Consider the following 20,029-nt stretch of genomic DNA (forward strand, 5'->3'; position numbering starts at 1 on the left):
AGTTTACACAGCATGGATGTGCTATTATTTTTCTTTCCATTAAAGCATTAACTCTTCAGCTTGCTCTACAGTCTCGGCTAAAGAAATGGCATGAAACTTCCCATAGTTGTGAAGGTTATTAAAAAGAAAGAACAGAAGAAAAAAGCTTTTCTTTAAAATTGTCATCTGTGTGCAGCCAAGGTCTCAGCAAAAGCCAAGGTATCAGCTCTCTGTTGGAGTGGGGGGGCCTTTTCTGGAATGCTAGGTATTGTCATGTAAATTTCATTACAAAAATACCAAAGGGTAAAGGAAGTAAATATTTAGAAACTTGTGTATCTAGTTATAAAACGGTAATTATGAGAAAGTGTTCTTGTGTAATGAGCACTGCACGTCTGTCATACAGTGCTTTAATGTCTACAGTAGTTATTAGCCGAATATTTCCATTATTACTATTCTGTGAACAACTGCCATTCTTGAAACTGATTGATGTTTAGGAATAAAGCACTTTTATTACATGTTGCCAATTTCTGAGGACCAATCTTATAACCTGCAGTGCCTTCAAAGGAGTGATGATACCTCCTCCTTCTGGAACTAATCACATCTGAGGAAAGTGAAAGGGTGAAAACATTTTTTTTTTTCTGGAGAACTTTCATTGCATTGTACACCATTCTGCTGCAAAAATGATTATAGTGTTTTATCTGCCAAAGGTGACACTGGGGGAAGATAACTTTACAGGAAGAGAGATGTTTGAATATGGGCAGCTAGCACTGTGCAGTGCCTTGTCTCGAGGCAGTGAATTTATTTGTGGGTTGATGAAATTGTGGTCTCAATTTTTCATTGTCTGTGTGCAAAACAGTCTTCTGACAGGGTTTGCTGGTTGCAAAGTCTTCACTAACATTTCATTAGTTTAATTTGTGCTCTGTCCAGACCAGCACACAGATCTGCAATTTCAGGGAAGAAAAAGTACAAGAAAAAGAGAAGAGAAATGCCCGCCAAGTGTTTATCTTCTTAAGGCCACACTGTCTTTCTGGAGCCTAGGCAATCTCCAATCATGCTTTGAGAGTTTTTCAAAGGAGGAAAGCTGTAAAAAAACATTGCAGGCAACTTAACAGTAAACATCACTCAGAAGGGACTTGTAGTTTGTGCATGTTTTGTGCATTATTTAAATTCCCTCATCCTCATCCTGCCTCTGTCCCTTAGAGACTATCTATAAAGACGTAGTGCCCTCTGGCTCCAGTGGGAACTACCAGAGCTTCTTGTGCTTTCTTCCCAAAATAAGGCAGGGAAAGAAACTACATTATATGCCAGTGTTAAGCTAGCATCCATGTCCGAGCTCAGCTGGTAGGAGCAAGTTCAGATGCTGACACTAATCTAAATGCACCAACATGAAACTCCCAATGGCTGTATTTCTACTTTAGAGACCACCTGAAGTTGGAAAGCTTCTGCACCAAAGATCCTTCAGCTTCTGTATTATAATAAAAAGGCAAATCTTGAGAGCTGAAGAATCCTCCCAAGAAACTATTTTCAGCACGATAGAGTGGGGACCCAGCTGTTCCCTCCTAACTCATCATTTGATCACCAGATTATAACTGGCCCTGCAAAAATCACATCCCATCCAGCCTTCAGTATGAACAGCTCTAGTTTTTGCTAGGGTCTTTGTCTGCCCAGATCCCTTTGTGTCAAACTCCAAATTGCTAAGTGAAATTGCTAAAAGCCACCATACTTTGCTGCTTTTTCCAACCCCACCCTGGTAGCAGCAGCTTGCTTTCCAAATATCTCAACAGACTCTGGTATGGCCCTTCTTCTTTCCAAATGATGATACAGCCCACCAGCTTACAGACACATGCAGATCCCCATGAACAGTCAAGGTAGGTAGTTTCCATTTATTGCTGGGAGAAAGTAAAGTGTCAAATAACTTCCTACTCATCCTATGGCAAGCAGATGAGTAGGCTGTGTGCTTCAACCACCCTTAGGTAGAGCTACCAGTTCCCCTGCTCTTGGTTGTGTGAGTCTTGAGAAAGGGGAAGTGTTGAAATAAATGGCTATGATACACATAGTGTTGAAATAAACATTTATTTTAACACACTGTATGTGATGAGCCATTTATTTTAACACTTTTCACTTGAAGTGTTGAAATAACAGTTTTTATCAGGGGACGTGTCATCCGCTGTTTTATGTATATGTGAATATGGAAATATATCTACTGACTGTGCGTGTATATATATACTCACACAGATTATATGGATATGTAATAATAATATGGTATAGGTGTGTAGATACACACACTAGTCCACAGGAAAATACAGTGTTTTCTGCTAAAATTGAGTTATTTGTTTCACAAAAGTTTTGTGTTCATGCCTTTGTATTTTTAATATATTTTATTTATCTGTAAATGGATCTAAATATATCCATTCATAGCATTGTATATTACTAGGCAGTAGCAACTGGATGACCTAGATAAAATAGAGACATAGACAAAATAAAATAAATAAACCTCAAAATAGTATAAGAATGATCCGAAGTTATGTAAAGGAAGAAGAAAATACTTCATCTGAGCTTTCCAGGTATTTAGATCTGGGTTTTTTTAGTTTGCTGTACTTTCATAAGCTGTGCTTCACTTTCTGTAATGGACTTCTTACACAAGTGGTTGTTAAACAGTCCGAGATATGCTTCAGGTTTTGTAAATAACCTGAAAAGTTGTTGTACTGCATTTTTCAGTAATGTTTTTATTTTTAAATATGCTGCAGGAACCTCAGTGCCCCACTCAGCAGCCAGTTGGCACTCTTCCAGTGTCTCCTTAGATGTACCAAATTGCCTTTGTATGATTAGAATGACATGTGCGCCGAAGTACAGGTACAGACACATAGACACACACGCACCTCCTGCTTTCTGGCACCAGGGTCATGTTGACTGTGGTGGTTGTTGTTGTTAAGGAGGCTAAAACCAGCTCAAACAAATGTAGCGCTGCCTCTGAGGCTGGCAGAGGCGAGGCTGCCTCTGAACAAATCTGTAAGCATCTGGGTAAACAGCCACCGAGACTTCCACTAGACTTCAAGCTGAACACATCTGTCTCCACACCAAAATAAATGGGCAGTTAGCCCCAGTGTCCTAAAGTGAAGCACTCACATGTTTCGGGGGGAAGGATTGCCCAGCAGAATTTGGCAGGAACTCATTTGTCCCTCTGTGATGGCTGCAACAGTTTTGTTGGGTGACTGTGGGCAGTATTTCTGACATGGGCTGTCCCTTGGGTCTTACGCTGGTCTGGTTCATGTGTCTTTTTCTTTGTGTTATGTCAGGAGCATACCTCAGTTAGCAGCACTACTTTTATTCTTTTATCATTACTGTTGTATCATTATTTGTTTTATTTTGTTAGCACTATGGCTCTCAGCAAAAGGCCAGTTTTGTCCCGTCCCGGTGGAGGAGCAGGGTGATGGGTGCAGGACCTCCACCAGCAGTACCCTCTGCTCAGCTCCCCGCACCGACCCGGGGACCCCGACCCTGGGTCGCACTGGGGAGCAGCAGCGAAGCTCAGGGAAAGGCAAGGGCAGGGCAGCCACAGAGCATGCAGAGCACGGGGTGAGACCATTGTCAGCTTCATGTCAAACCAAAGTAGAAAGCATAAATGAAATTAAATAATGAACATCTGAGAAATTGTGACAGAAAATGCTTTGCTAAGTTTCATGCAGATCGCCAGATGCATTGATTTTTAGTGGCTCTGTAGTTTTCAGCGAGAGAATGGCTTTGTTAGAAAATGTTTCACCAGCTCTTGCAGCAATTGCAAAACTATTTGTATCTGTCCTCTTGATTTTTCCTACTGAACTTCAATATGAGTGAAAATTCCCGAGTCTTTCTGGATGAACAATATTTACAGATAAGAAAAATTTACTTTTTCCCCTCTCTCTCTTTCTCCAATTCTAACCTTTTTAATTGAGAGAAGTCTCTGATGACTGCTAAACATTTATTGAATGGGAACTCTGGTGATTTTGTGAACTTTCAGCTGAAAGAGCATAAGTAATCATTAGAATCAATTCAAAAATGGTAAAAAATAAATCCTAAAAAGGATATGGATTTTTTTCTGTGCTTATGACAGTTCCACCATTTTTTCTATTTGTGTGCTTTATTTTTTTTTTTCAAAGGAAACATGAAGCAAAATTACTACTTCTTTTTTCCAGTCACAAGTTGGGCTCAAACTTGTGTCCCTAATTAGGTGTCCCTAATAGAATCAAATGACAAGTAAACTTTGAAATAAGAAGGAAAGAAGAAATAATTATCAGAGAAAATATTAACACACTGTTAATTTATCAAGCAATAAATGTCATAAATAGTCTCGATATGCTAACAAAAATGAGTGGAATGCAGTCAGTTGATACAGTTTCAAAAGCCAGCAATGGCAGCGTGAGTTAGAAATTGTTTTGAATCTGCAGAATCACAAACTGTGTTCTAAAGTCTTGGGGTAAAGTCTTGACTTCCTTGTACTCAGCAGAACCTTTGCCATTGATTTGGTAGTACTGGCACATCACCCTTCAAAAATTATTGATAAAATGAAACATTAGGTAGCTATTCCTTTGAAGATGTAGTCTAACTGTTGTAGAGACATCCCATAAAATGAATATTCCCTCAAATACTCCATTTGCTAAATGAATAATTAAAAGCTTTGGTCGGAAATAGCCAGAGCCTGAGTAAATCATACATTATTAGTAGTGATTTTGGCAAATGGCTATTAACGTGTGAGTAGTAATGGACTGAAGGACTGACCAAGCTGTGAAATAGAGAGGGAGCAGTGAAGAGTCTTCTCTGAATCCTGAGCCCAGTGACAAGTGTTGGGCTGAGCATCATGATAGCTGTGCCAAGGTCCATCTTGAACTTGCTCTTTGGGCACTTCCTATACTTTTAGTGCACTGAATATTGTGCATCCCATTTGGGCAACTCGTAACCACTGTGGATATTCTTTCTCTCTAAACATGTCTGTTCATTGGGTTTTCTTCTGCATATAAATGCATTCTCTGGCCATTTTGAAGGATGTGCCTGCTACACTGTTTCATTAAACTGCTGTGTTATCGGGTAATTGTTTAAACATAATGCCACAGCACTATCAAAAGGAAAGGTGAACTAATGGCATTTGCAAATGTCAGGGATTGTCTTAACACTTTTATTATAGTTTATAAAAAGTAGGTTCAGGGCATTTCATGGCAATTATTTCCACAGAAATTGGTTATTTAAATAAATTGCTAATTATCTGCATATGACAGTACTGAAAACCTTGCTAATGAGTTATTTGATAAGTGTAGCTTATGGTGGCCACCTACAGGTGGGAGAGCGAAAGAACCTATAGAATAATTGCAATCGGAAGGAATGCAGTGCAAATGAGTTGTGTATAACCCACACATTTATTTCCCTGGACTGTTTGCAAATGCAGATTATATATATATATATATATATATATATATATATAAAGTACTTTGATCATCAGTACTAGCCAGCATACACATTATCGAGAAAGTGTCTTAACAAAGGATTATGTTTTCTTTTTTATTTCCTTCCTTCCTGCAGCATTGGATTGATCATCTACAATGACTGAACTTTCCCGGACCAATTCCCTTATGTAATGCTTTTTCACCCAAGTCTGGTATTTGCTGTCATTGGCTTATTTTGTCGTTAGCTTTATTAATTTTAACAGTCCAGGTAGTAACAATGTCAGCTGCCTTAAGAGAATTTATTTACAGAAGGAGGAAGGGTGATGTTGGGGTTTTATGGTTTTTAGCATCACAGACTTTATCAGTAATTTATTAATTGAAAAGAATGTATCAGCTATTTTTTTTTTTTGTAATATTTAGGCTCTGTGTTTTAAATCTCATATTAATTTTGTAAAGAACTGCAGTGTAATATGATGCAAATTAAAAATTAATTTCACTTTACAATGCACAGAATGGGGAGAATTATGACCCAAATTCATTTTTATTCCATCTAGTAACCATAGATAGAAAAATTTACTTTTAAGTTATCTACTAACCAGAGTTATGAGGGTTTGCTTTCCTTTTGAATGTTTCTTTTGTTGATAAAGGGTTTGGTAAAGACCATTCAGACTGTTTCAAGATTCAGGGTCAATATTATGAGTCTGGATTGATTCATCTCAGTTCCGTTAGCTGTTTCTTAATTGACCTGGATCATCTTTACCTGAAGACTCATTTAGAGCTGCTACAAATATGTGTTAAAGACTTTAAACTACAACATTGGTGCAATATATTGCAAGTGAGTATGCAGCCCAGTATTTAATGCTTCTGAGACTGTTGTTTTGTTGTTTGAGGTTTTTTTCCCCCCATTGGTGGGTAAAGAAGATCTGAATTGTTTCTGCTAGGAACTTTCAAAGCTACTGGGTTGCTTGAAGCTTAGTGCCAGGCTTCTCCTTGAAGGAAGGCATTAAGTTTGGCTCTCAAGCCTCAACCTAGTGCACATTTTTGGTGCTTGACAGGATCGAGTCCTCTGGGGACTCTAAGGACTTACGAGGTCTTAATAAAACATGTGTCTTATGGCATTGGTAAAGGGCTTTTTACTTTCAAAGGAAAAACAAACAATCAAAAAATAAGTAGGTATAATACCTCTCATCAGTTTGTCATCAGTCTTCTGTCCTCAGAGGAAAAGGACAGCTCTGCCTACCTGCCCTGATCAGGGAGAGGCATTTGATTGACACATGCTCTGCTTCTTCATTGTGTTTTGCCTATTGGATTTCCTTGACTTCAGTCTCTCATAGTCTCAAAAAAATTCTGACTTCTTAATAAAAAGAAAAGCAAATCTCTTTCAGGCAAGAAAAAAGGTCAGGGACTTTTACATCGTATATTTATTTCATTGTTTAGATCTTTATATGATAGCAAGTATTTGTTCCATAATTAATAAGAGACTTGAAAGAGTAGTTTTCAACATAGAGTAGCATGTCATCTCCACCAGCTATTTTTCTCTCTGTCTTTCATTTCCAAATCTCACTCCCCTGCTTGAGGTCTGGATAAATGGACTTTGTTTATTAAATCTCATTATTTTACAGCAAGGTAGATGATAGCCACATCTAGCATCTGGTAGTGGCTGTAATGCTGCTATCAAGAGAGTACCATACCAGCAGTTTCCCCAGCTATAGGTGCATAACTAGTGGAATTACAGGTTCCAACATGTCAAAGTATGTGGTAGGTGCTTAATTTTTAGCATGTGAATTGTCTTTCAAATGTGTGCTGGATTTGGACCTCAGCTTCTTAAATACCAGTGGATTTATCTGACAACGTTCTGCAAATTCCCACTACTGCTTACAGCTCTTTTAAAATTTGGCATTAAATCTCCTTTATTTCAACCTTTTAAAAACTCCTTCTGCACAAATCTCTGTAATGGGATTTATTACCTTCCTGTGGTACTTATATGGAAATGGAAACTCTAGATCACATTCAATGTTAGTTTGCTTTGTTTTTTAGTTTTTATTTGCCTTTTTTTAATAGCTTGTTATCTCTATTATTTGTATTCTTTCTTTTTTTGGCTTTAATCTGGAAGGTTGTTTCACTATTTCATTAGACAGTAGGATCTCTATTACAAGTAAATCACATTGTATTCCAGACCAGCAGCTTTTATTACAGAAGGGGAAGCATCTGAACTGTTGATCAAGAAATACACAGGAGAATGGCTGCACCTTCTGATGTGCTTGTTCCGTATTCTGTAGACTGAAGAAAAAAATGCTGTGATGAATAGTGACACCTCAGTCAACCCTCTGATTGTCATTAGAGCCATTTATTTACTCTCATCAGAAGCACTCCTGAAATGTTTTTAAATTCATTTAGGTGAATTATAGATGAATGGAATGCTTTTGCGATCATACCAATTTATCTCTAATTTACTAATCACCAAATGTAAGTAATAACTCATATTATGAATATCAAGTGCAGCTAGTAGTAAAAAGTACCTGTGTTCCATAATAAATTCAAAGTCTCATTGCCATCTCTGCTAGGCTTCATCAAATCATATGCTTGATTTCTTTGGGCTGAATGAAGGCCTTTCTGATTACCTATTGTGCTGAAACCTTAAATAAACTGTCATTTGCTCCTTTTCCTCTACTGACCATTGTGCAGAGACAGTCATTTAAGTGAGAAGGTGGCTAATTTAATCAGACTGAAGAAAGGAACAATTCTATTCTGAAAATATTTTCTTGTGGAACTCTGCTACAAGGTCAAGGGCCTATAAGGCTTAAAACTGATTGAATGCAAACTCTTAGAGTTACATTGGGGTTAAAAGAATATAAACCTACATGCCTCAAGGCAGATGTCGGTTTTTAACTCATGCATATTGGGAAGAAATTTCCCTCTAGCCACATGATTTCAGAGTTACCAGCATCTGTATTCCTTCACCTTTCTGAAAAATAACTACCTCATCACAGTGAGATTCTGGAGCAGCTGTGTCAGTGTCTGAAAGCAATATAGCAAGTCTGATGCTTACCTGTAGGCTTGATTTCAAACACTGAATATTTGAAGAATTTCATGAACTAGTGTTTTTCAATGAGATTGTTTTCAATGGTTTTGGCTGTGTAGTGTATATCTTGGTGTGTATGCCCTCCAAAAGGCTTTATAAATAAATCTGTGAGAGCAAACAGCATGGTTCCATTTTTGGTTGGGTTTTTTTTTGTTGTTGTTTTTTTGTGGTTTTTTTGTTGTTTTTTTTTTTTGTTGTTGTTGTTGTTGTTTTTTTGTTTTTTGTTGTATTTTTTTTTTCTTTCTCTAAGACTGGCACATCAGTTCTGTTGTAATATTTGCTCTTCGGACACTAGCAGTCATACTCTTTTGCAGGATCACTCTGTTCCTTTGAAAGGTGTTACAATCGATCTAGCTCATGTGATGGCAAAGAGTGTTCTGTTGAAAGTTCCTGCTCAGCACCACCGCCCTGCCGTGATCTCTTCTGGTGTGATCTTAGATTCCTTAAAGCAATTTCGGTGAGATTTCACATTTTTATGTACCAGGCTCTAGTTTTCACCAAAACACACATCTTTGGTTAGGCTGTCCATTTCTGCAAATTAAAGTTTATATGCTGAAAATATCATATCTCTAAACTAGCAAGGAGTATCCGTGTAAAGCCTGTGAGCAGCCCTGATCTCTAATGTGGGTGTGGAAGAACATCCCATGTGTCTTAATGGCAGGTGGAAGAGTCTGATCAGATGGTGAGTCTTCTGGTTTTTGCTCAGGTGCAGAGATCAGCTATTAAAGGAAGAGGAGGTGTTGTACTGAGTATATAACGAGAAAGCTTCTGTCCTGAGGCAGCAGAAGTTGTCATTGCCCAAGAAGATAATTTTGTGCAGGTGTCAATAGAGACGCTTAGCTGAGCTTTTGGGTGTGAATGTGTTTAATGCTGATGGGCCAGAGTCTCCTGTGAACTCAGGTTTGTCTGTCAGGGCTGCAGTGATGAGCAGTGGTATGTTGCAAAGGGCAATGTGAGCTGAAGACAGAGTGTTTTTAATGGTTAAGACAAAACAAATTTCAGTTTTCTGTAATGGAAAATTACCTTGAAAATGCAGCACCTTGGCAAATTGACAGTGCAGTTGTCCTATTTTAAGCAAAACACAACGGGTTTTGCAACCTGACCTCGTCTGGTATCATTCTTCTCATTGACCATTCCAGCTAGACTGCAGAGGTTTTAGCTGATGCACAAGCAGGGCAGAGGCTCTTTCTAGAGAGCAGAATCCTGAGCCGACAGTAGGTCCGTCATGGACACCAGTAAAGCTCTGCCTGGGAGGAAGCACTGATGGGGACACTGGAGGGAAGGTAGATGCTGGGCTCTGTGAGACAGGGTTGCTTGAAAAAGGCAAATTATCCTTTCCTAAAGGCTTCCTTAAATTAAAAATCCAGCCAGCAGACTGCAGTACTTCTGTCTTAGAAAGGGTAGAGAAAAAATGGCAAGACATCTTTACTGGGCTGAAGAATAAATTTTGTCTGAAGGAGATGAGGGTGGTGGTCAGACATCTAAGCAGGGGTGTGGCAATGCAACAGCTGCTATTTCTGCATGGTCTCTTTTCCCACAACTCCTAATTTTAGTTTCCTCTTCCTATTGCTTTGTTTGTTGCACTGCTTTTGTTTCTTTCTTCTCTTTCAGTTATTTGCTCTTGCAGATAGTCAAAGCTTTAAAGGTTATTAAAACACCAATGGAGGCTGTTCAAAAAGTATTAGCACTTCCTTGTATAGGTTGACAGCCAGCCAGTTCTTCTGGGAGCGATGTATCCCTCCATTACACTACTATATTTTTGCCCAATCACAAAATAAAATTATGCTAAAGGCTCTTTAAATTAAGTAAAAAAAATTAAGAATGTGGGAGATAGCTAGAGAACTCCCAACCAACCTAAAAAATAAAGTGTCACCTGTCTATGCTATCCATCATTTAATGAGCAGCATCTCTATGCATATTTTAAATATTTGCATACCATCAATAGGATGTAGCCAAAGCAGATGAATTGCAGACAGAGTGTATTGAGATTTTAATCATAATTCCTCTAAATTGTAGCTGGGAGTTGTCTGACTCAATCTCTATATACAGTTTGAAAATTCAAGCTCCAGTCTTGGAGACACAACCACGGATGAACATACTATACTCTTTTGAGCTTCTCATTATTGTGTTAATAGTTTAAAGGTGCTTACTTAAAGGATTATCTGAATCTACAAACATCCAAAGGGGAAACATATTAAATAATATATGAAATGTCAAGTGCAGTGAAATGGTGCTTTTAAACAATTTTTAGTCAGACATAAGTAAATTAGATGTTCCCTCCCACTTGGACAATATCTGTGTTCAAAAAATCACCCTTATTCTTTATGTAGAAACATACATCTCTTTGTTTACAGTGTACCATATGGTAAAGTATTGCTTTCTGTCTCGGACATGGTTAGTCTTTGTTTTGAGCATCAGCTAAAATGTTCAAGCCAGTTTTGAAATGTTTATCCAAATGTTTCTGCAATTTTATTTATTTCAGCCTAAGTCCTGATAATTTACGACTATTGATACCACTTGAAACCTGCTTCGTGTGTTGGTAGCCTCTGTATCTCAGAATTAGATGTTAGTTCCTGATCTTCCTACCATGAGAAATGTGCAAATTACATCAGGACGTGTTCTGACCTTGCTTACAAAATGTTCTGGTTTTCTGCAGGAAGTGCTATTAGACCCATCGCCCTCCGTGCAGTGTCTGCCATAGCCCGTGCTCTCCCAGGATTTCCCATCTTAGCAACTGGAGGCATCGATTCCGCTGAAAGTGGGCTCCAGTTTCTGCACAGTGGGGCTTCAGTTTTACAGGTACCTTTCCTTTCTTTCTTTAAAGTTAATTAAAGTTAAAATAACTGTAATTAAAACCGTAATGTATCTTCCTTCCAAACACTAGTATAGTGGGGGGTTTATACCACTGAAAGGAATTTTCATGTTTTTAGTTTCATGCTTCTTGCTAAGGGATATTCATTTTAGATGAAGGAGGAGGAGAAGTTGCCAAAAGATTACTTTGGGTGTCACAATACCAATCTGGAAAAAGGCTAGCCATGAGTATGTTATGACCTTTCATCTCTAATCTATAGGATTTAAACTTTCAACATCTCTCCTTTGTCGTACAACCAAGCTTAACACAGGGTTAAGACTGACCTATCTGATCTTCCTTTCCTCTTCTTTTTTATTTTTGTCTTCTGCAAAGAGCCTTTTCAAGAGGAGATAGCTTTCAAAGAGGACCACTTTGGTCCCACTGGGAGCCAGTTTAAAGTAACTCTTGTTTATCCAGGCATCTGCGTCCCTCAAGATGTTTATTGGGACAGGAGGTGCAGAGCTGCACCTTCTGCATATGGTGCTGGCTTTGCGGCCTGTTGTGTTGGAGGAAGGTGTCGCACCACATGCAGTAGTTGAGGCTGTTTACGTTGCCTGATGGGTTCTTCTGAGGTCCTGGCCAGACTGGCATGGTTATTTAGTCCCTCATGGAGGGAAGGCTTGGAGACCTTTTTTTGTGGGCACCAGAAACTGGCTGGAAAATAGCCCCCTTGCTGCTTATGTCAGGGCACCATTGCAGCATGTGTGTTAGAATGGCTGATAAGGAGCAGGTGGTGAGTATGTTATAGTATTTCATTGTATGTTGTTACCTTCTGGTAGATACTCATGCCCTTTACCTGTAGTTTCCATCGTAGACAACAGCAGCTGTGGATATCGACTTCGTGTCACTCTGTGGGATGACTGGGGTGGTTTCATTCCCACAATTCACTTTGACATTAAAATTAGATTCAGTGTGTCCATCCTTTCTGCACAGCTATGGTGACTGCTGAAATTAGTCATTTGTTTGCTGTGTTTCAGAAAAAAAAATAGGCCAATTCAGTGGTTTAGTTTTGTTGGGGTTCTTAATGCACATCAAAGTTAGTATCTCTGAGAGCTGAAGTAGAAGGCTATTGTTTTTTAAAAGACTTACTGTGTTCTTTGGATTTATTAATACCATTTCCCATTGTTTTAACTAGTTTGTATTAGAATGCTTCAAACTCTACCCATGAACAGACAAAAGATCCACCTTTCTTACACAAGGGTCTGAGAGCTTCTTCTATATAAATACTACTTAGTATTTATAGTACAGTACAGTACAAACCACAGAGCATTTTTCTAAAAAACAGTAAGGTTGGCAAGGGAATGTTTTTGGTGCTATACATGCATTTCATTTGTTGTCGTAATAGAGCTGCAGTTTCGATGGCTTTGTCTGTGACAATGTTACGTGACTTGAACTACACAGTGGAATTTTTTCTGTTCTATGTCTGCTGTGTCTGTTTCTGGATGACTAAAAATAAAGTTTTAAAATTTTATTTATGCACTTTTCCTTTATATAGACTCTGTAGCTGTTTATTTCTCTTATTTTGTGTTGGTTTACCTCAACGGTAATGGGAAATTCTGAAACATAATTTAGTGCAGACATCCCAGTCAATGCTTAAGAGAAAGAATATTGGATTTACAAAACATTAATTATTGTTTTCCCTTTAGTAATAATCAAATTTTCTTGAAGTGGCTTCCAGAAATGACTTGGATCTATACTGGTCTTCTGCCCTTTATGAAAGGATTTCTCTTTCCAACACGTTTTTTCCAGGCATGGTGAAAAAAAACCCTCTTTTCTCGTCCTTAGCCTTCACCAGTTTAGCTTAAATCTTTAGAAATGATTTTAAACTTCTCTGGATCAAACCTATCCTCAGTTTTAGTGGCTTATTTCTGTTTCACTAAAGGAGGGAAGTCATTTAAACTAATTTGAGATAAATGGATTCTAAAGCTGCTGTGTAGGTAAGGGTCTAAACTAGTTCAGTTACACTTACTTAAAAATAAGCCTTTAAGAAACTTCCTGTAAGATTTTGAGTACAGGCTATATGTCTTTTCCTCATCTTGGGAAAGGCAAATGGAAGAGAGAGGGAAACAAGTTATCCCTATAGACAGTCTTGCAAGAAATATACTTGACCAGGACTAGAGTGAAACTTTTAATTGCTGCTCAGGCAAGATACATTGTGATAGACAGAAGAAGACAGCCTCATCTGCATAGGTCATCTTTGTAACCTAATTAGGATTATGAGAATCATTGCTGTTCTTCTCCGTCTTAACAATGTCATACAAATAGCCGAATAATATATTTTTCCCTGAATCCCAGTCTCTCTCTCACATGCCCTTGATACCAAATGCCCATGTTGTTCCTTCTTCAAGAGTCAAAATCTCTGTTGCTTATTTTAACAGCTTTGATGGCTCAGTTCTGCTTTCTCAGTACTAAAATACTGAGCAAGTACAGAATTTTGAGATAGGATCAAGTAAAGTGATCTGCAGAATGATTCAGTATATTAAGATTCACTATGTAGCAAGTCCTCAAGTTAAGTAGGTGGAAGCTGGGATGTACTGTGAGAATTATATATGCGTCCCCTAGCCTTAAATACCTGCTTTGGACACTGTTGGAGGTGGTGCCGAATAGACATTTGGATTGACACAATACCACACATTTTGTGATCTTACTTCACATTTCCAAAAGCACAAGGACACCTTACAACTGATCCCGAGGCAGAAAGTGAGCAGCCCGGGCTTTGGCACTGCTGGGCTGAGCCTGCACTTGCTGTGCCGAGAGCAGGTTCTGCCACTGCTGGTGCTGCCCTGTGACACAGAATTGCATGTGGATGTTTCCTCGTTAGCAGTATGTTAAAAGGGTAGAGCATGTCAGTTCATCCAGTGTTAAACGTGGTCTAGTACCACTAAGCAGCACAGGTTGTATTGATCCATTCACAAAGTCCAGCAAGAGCGCCTAGAAAGCAGCACTTGCGTCGCCATTGGGCTTCCCCTCGTTTTGCTGAGACACAAGTCCTGTGTTCTTCTCTGCTGTGAGAGGGTGGTGTTCATGGGCTAAGACAATACAAAGGCTTTGTGTGAGTTAATTTAATTGCAATGTGGCATATGTCTTAGAGAAAGGGTTTATGAAAAATAAATGCACCTCCCTTAAAAGCAAGATCAGGTTTTCCACTGCAGCTGTTTCACCTGCAATCAGTTCTCCATTAATTTTTCCAATTGCATTTATTTTTAAGACATAGAGATTTATTTTCCATGTACAAAATCATCATACACAGGAATGCAAGGTCATAAGCCATATTTTGATAAATGCTATAACCACCTCAAGTGGTATTAAGCAAATATATTAGGGAATGGTTTAGGGAGAGAGTTTCAGTATTCAAAGTGTGTTCTATCCCCTCCTTTAGAAGATGGAGGTCAACATCTTAGTGGCGTTACTGGCAAAAAGTTTGTGTGTAAGAAAGTTTTGCAGCAGATACAGAAAACAAACTGGATCATTGTAGTCAGTAGTAGCTGGGATTAAAATTTTACACAACAATTTAACAGAGCATTCTTCTACTTCATTGACTTCAGAAACAGTTGCAGAAAGACTCCACTTGTTTTTAGATTTTTAATTAAAAATGCCAGAACATTTCAGTCATTCTTCAGCTGAATCCATAGCACTATACTTTTTTTTTGTAACATACCCAAGTCTACCAATCCTTTTTCAGTACAAGCATGAAATTAAAAAAAATTATTATTTTTTAAACTAATTATTTGTGGAGATAATCCTGCACTCCTTTCATACCAAAAGCTCCAGAAATGTCTAGCTGCATCTTTCTGAGGTACAGTTCATTACTACAGGATTCCAGTAAGGCTGAAGTGGTTTTTTTAAGTAAGCTTTTATTAAACGCCCAATTTATCAAAATAAGACGTATATCAGATGTTTTTGCATCTTTTGCATCATGCATGTGATTTACCATGTCACATTGATGGTTTGTTAGATTTTTGCAAGGCTTTGAAAGAGACATACATTTTTCAAAGTCACATCACTGTAGGAAATTAAAAATTGAGACAATTATAGAAAATTCCAGTGGAAAGAGAAAATGCATTATAGGAAAAGCAATAATAGCTTAAAAATATTAAAGTAAAAATCACTTTCACAGTAGCCTGTATGATTCAATTGTAGATCAATATTGTGTAGTTAATGCATTAGCAGTAGAGCATTAATTTGCAATTACCGCAGGTGATCTGATCCTCTGTGTTCTGTCCATTGACATAAATGACCTTTTGTTGAAAGAGATTCTGTAGTCATTATTTCTAGCAGATGTGGCAAAAAAAAAGAAATAGAACAAAGGGGTATTTTCTGAAGTATACTTGTTTCACAGTAGAGTTTCTTAACATTATATTCTGGTATGGAAGACTTTTGTTAATCCTGAATATTGGTCATTAATGTGTTAAAAATATGAGTTCCTTTGCAAACAAATTTATTTTCTTACAAAGTGTGGAGGCCACACATGTCCCCTGTTGCTCCAACGCGGATGTCTGTAAGGCTCTCTACACAGCAACAATTCAAAACCCACCCATATAATACTGCTTCCAGCAGGGCAGCCCGTAACTGTGCCCCGAGCCCTGTTTCAGACCCACTTTCCTCCATCTCCAGTCCCCCTTGCCCTGGAGGGGATGTGGTACTTTGCAGTCCTGTTCCTATGGGCACTGTGCTCTCATCGTCACTATGTTGTATTCAGCCCTTGCACCATCACCCTCCTGGAAGTATGACAGACTTTGATAGGAAAGCAATAGTGAAGGTTTTTTGCCTCTTCAAGATGAAATCCCCTTCTAACACAGAACACGGTTGTTTTTTTATGAGACTACTTTTTTTTTGTAACATTTTCAAGGGGCATTCTTATTGGTACCTCTTTAGAGCCAGAGTCTCAAGGGATTCAGGGCAGTTTGATTATGATTTTTTCTTCAGTAGGCATTTTACTGAACCATTTAGCTGATGGATTTTTATAACAGCAGGATGGCCCTTTATCTGTGAATAAACAAGCTTTTCCATCATGAAATAGTGGGACTTGAACTATGAGAGAGCATCGTTATTGTATTTGTGCAAATCTAAAACCCTGTAAGTAACCCTTCTACATGGTATAAAATGCCCTGGGTATCAGAAAATAAAAACAAGGCTCTGAAAATATCATCACTAAAATGACAGGGAAAAAGAAATACCATTTCATAAACATTATGTCACATTTAATATTTAGATGCTACTACCATTTTTCTCCATCCCAATCTCAAAAAAAAAAAAAACACCAAAAACCAGGAAAATATGTACTATAATAATTTATTATATTCTCCACTCCCCTTTTTGTTTTCTTATTTTCATTAAAGGTCCCTCATGCAATTTTTCCATGTGTTTTGTATGTCTACAGAACTACAAAGTAGAGAACTACTTGTCCATGCACTTAATTAGTGTTCTTTTAAACCTGTCTCAGTGTCTGTTCAAGTCAGCGAAGACATTGGTACTTGAGTTAAGTGAGGACTAGATGAGACCAAAAAATTCTCATCCAGGAATTATTGTTTATGCCATTTAATGGTTATGGAGAGTGAAAAACTAAAAGAGATTGAAGTCGTGGGAGTGACACAGCAGGGCAGTGAAGGAGAAGGCCCTATATTTCACAATTCCAGGTTAGGTTTATACTGATGACAGTTGGAAAAAAAATTATATTTTGTCTTGCACTGAATAGCACTGATTTTGAATGCAGAGGAAGGACTTAGGGACTTAGTATTTTCTTGTGTCTAATCTCCACTCTGTGCGAGGAGAATGTAGTTGGGTGGGTGGCTGCAAGCCTCAACCACAGGGTGCCATCGGGGTGGCAGAGCCAGCCTGGGATTCTCCTGCCTGGACTCTCCCAGAGCCCACCCTTCCCCTGCCCCCAGCCCATCGCTGCACCAGTGCAGGGGGGAACGGAGGCTGGAGGCTTCGCTTGGTGCCAGTCAGAGGGTGCTTCATGAGTGGATAAGCCCCAAAATGGGCAGACTTTGGCACCCACTAGACACTGTGAAGTTTCTGATGCAGGCTGTGGCTCAGGGGGTAGAAAAAAACCTTTCTGTACAAAGCTGTTCATGATACAGAGAAGTTAAGACATAATTCGTCTCTCACCAATTAAATCAATGAGTGAAGAATAGATTGCTCGACACAGTGGCAGGCCCCTAAAGGGATTCAGGATGAGATCCAAGGGTGGGCTCTTTACATCCACCAACAATTTAAAGGAAAAGAAATACCACTTAAGACAAAACCACTTTTAAGAGATAGGTCCTTTGATTGAGATAAATGTAGTCTCATGTAGAAACAGCAGTCTTTAGCCCATGTTCCCAAAGAAACTTGATATGTGTTTGTATGTCCTTTTGAGTATCCCCAATCACATTTGAGCTTTGTGGCCATTTTCACTGAAATTTGCCAGAAGACAGAAAGTATTTTGTTTTAACAAGTTTTGAGAAAACAAAAAAGTCAGGCAGAGGAGAGAGCGTTTGTGCATTTGCTCACTTTAAGCGCGAGCATGTTATGAGCTCACCTTTATTAGACCTCTGAGCATCCACATGGGACAGCGCTGTTAGGCCTGTGTCAGCCACAGGAAAGGCTTTAATTGGCAGTCACACCTTATTAGACGTCAGAGAACCCAACCAGGAGACACAGAGCTGCTGGGAGCCGGGTATCATTAGCTCCGCTGCTCACAGAGCCGCACGCTTTAAAAAGTCTTCAGTGGAGGCAGGGATGAACGGCGTGGCCCTACTCTGCAGAGCCGCAATGTGCAGAACGTGCAGAAACAAAAGAGGGAACAAAGTGCTGTTTGAACACGTCGACATAAAATCAAAAGAAATCAAGACAAATGTGAAAGGGAAGAGCTGAGACAGACATACTCAAGCGATCACTTCTGATAAACATTTCATTATTTTCTGCTTTTCTTCTTAGCTCGGTGCTCATTATAGAAACTCAACCTGTTCTCAACTGTCTGTCTGTCTTTGCTAATAAAAAAAAGTGATTAGAAGACTGCCACATTTGCTCCATTACAGATGCTTGGGATGGAAATTGCTAATTGATAGTGAAAATTTTCTGAGAATTCCTTTTAACAGAAATCAGAATTTGTCAAACAAAAAAAAATCTGGAAAGTTTTTTGGTTATAGTTGGAAAAAATGTAAAATTAGAGCAGGTTTTTGTTCTTGATTTTTACTTTTATTATCTTGCCACTCTAAATGGAAAGTTGCAATACTCAAATCAGCACATTGTAAAGTTATGGACTAAACTCTAAGCTAATAGTGCCTTTTATTTTGTGCAGTTTTGCAGTAGTTTTACATTTTCTTTGGAGCTGCTTAAAGGATTTATCTATTAGCCTTCCTTTATGTCTGTTCATTTCACCAGCTAGTAAATGAGGTCTGCATAGATAGGATTGTTATTTCATAAATTTGTAAGAATGAATTCAAACTCATTCCATAACAATTGCTATTTGTCATTCTTATAATGGATTCTCATGCAAAGTAAGTTGAACTATCACTGAATAGTAATAATTATTTAATAACAATTAAGTCTCAATTGAGCGTCAGCTCAAATGCTGCCCTGTACCAGCCACTCCCCAGCCCCTGCAGAGGATTTGTTCTCTGCTCTTGTACCTGGGGACCCTGAGGCTGCTTCTCTTTCTCCTTCTGCCCAGGTGTCTACCCTGCTTCCCTGGGTCTGCTGTCACCAGGACTAGAAGGGTTGAGGAGATGTGAAGAATAATTGCTTTGGCTAAGTGCTTTCTTGATCTCTCCCAAGGACTGACAATATTGCTTGTCTTTCCAAAACCCAGTACTGCTGCACCTATTTTTAATGTGGATTCACACTACCTATGGGCATTCGTGCCACCAGTATCTTACATGAACAAGCACAGAGCTGTCCTCCCTGTAGATAAAACCACATGGTGTGAATTGACATCGAGCGAGTTTTGTTAAAAGTTTACCAAGTAAAAGCAACACGGAGATCACTCTTCAGAAGAAGCTCAGTTAAGTGTTCAAGAAATTGTGGGCAAGTTGTTTTACTCAGCTCAGGTTGCTGTTAGACGCGAAGCTGGATCTGTTGTAGACAGGGTTCCCCTCGTGTACCAGTGTGGAGGTGAATCTGAAAATGTATCCAGCTCCTTGTTGGATATTGAAAATGTAAATAGCAGGGAAGATAAGTACAGTGGAAGATGCCGAGTTTCTTCTTTTTTTTTTTTTTTTTTTTTTTTTTTTGTTACTGCCGTCTCCAGTAATTGCTTAGGGAATTTCCTGTGTTTTGTTTTAAATTATACAGATGGTAACCGCAGGAGACTTGCTTTCCAAAAAGGGAAAATGCAAAACATTCAGGTTTGCGAAACTCTGCTGTCAGAGTTTTTCTCAGAAGCATTATTGGTCATACAAAGAACATACACCTACAAGAAATTTTTGGTTTTGTATTGTAGCAGCTCCGTTCAGTCCAAGGCTGCAGCTGGCAGGGAAAGGAGAGGGAGAGCTGGTGGTGGAGGAGGCTGCGCTGGCTGGGGAAGGGCACGGTCCTGCAGCCCACGCCGGCACAGGCGAGCGCTGCCATGCAGCTCGGGCTCGGTACGGGGATAGCCAGAGTTTGGTGACCCATCTGCCAGTTTTCCCAGTGTTAGGAAAATCTTTTTTCTGCCCAGGAAGGAGGGAGCAACCTGGGAATACAAACCCTGATGCCTTTTGAAGTTTTTTTTTTCCTGCT

The 20,029-nt window shown here is 38.9% G+C and overlaps 1 protein-coding gene across 1 annotated transcript in view; it reads left to right on the plus strand.

The window, feature by feature from the left end:
- Positions 1-20,029, plus strand: part of DPYD (dihydropyrimidine dehydrogenase) — a 345,406-nt gene that overhangs the window by 267,099 nt on the left and 58,278 nt on the right. Inside the window, exon 19 of the mRNA XM_082053772.1 lies at positions 11,132-11,274. Within this exon, the coding sequence (XP_081909898.1) occupies positions 11,132-11,274 (143 nt within the window). The remainder of the gene's footprint in view (positions 1-11,131; positions 11,275-20,029) is intronic.

This window comes from Streptopelia decaocto, assembly GCF_964273445.1.
Source record: "Streptopelia decaocto genome assembly, chromosome: 5".
Taxonomy (NCBI): Eukaryota; Metazoa; Chordata; class Aves; order Columbiformes; family Columbidae; genus Streptopelia; species Streptopelia decaocto.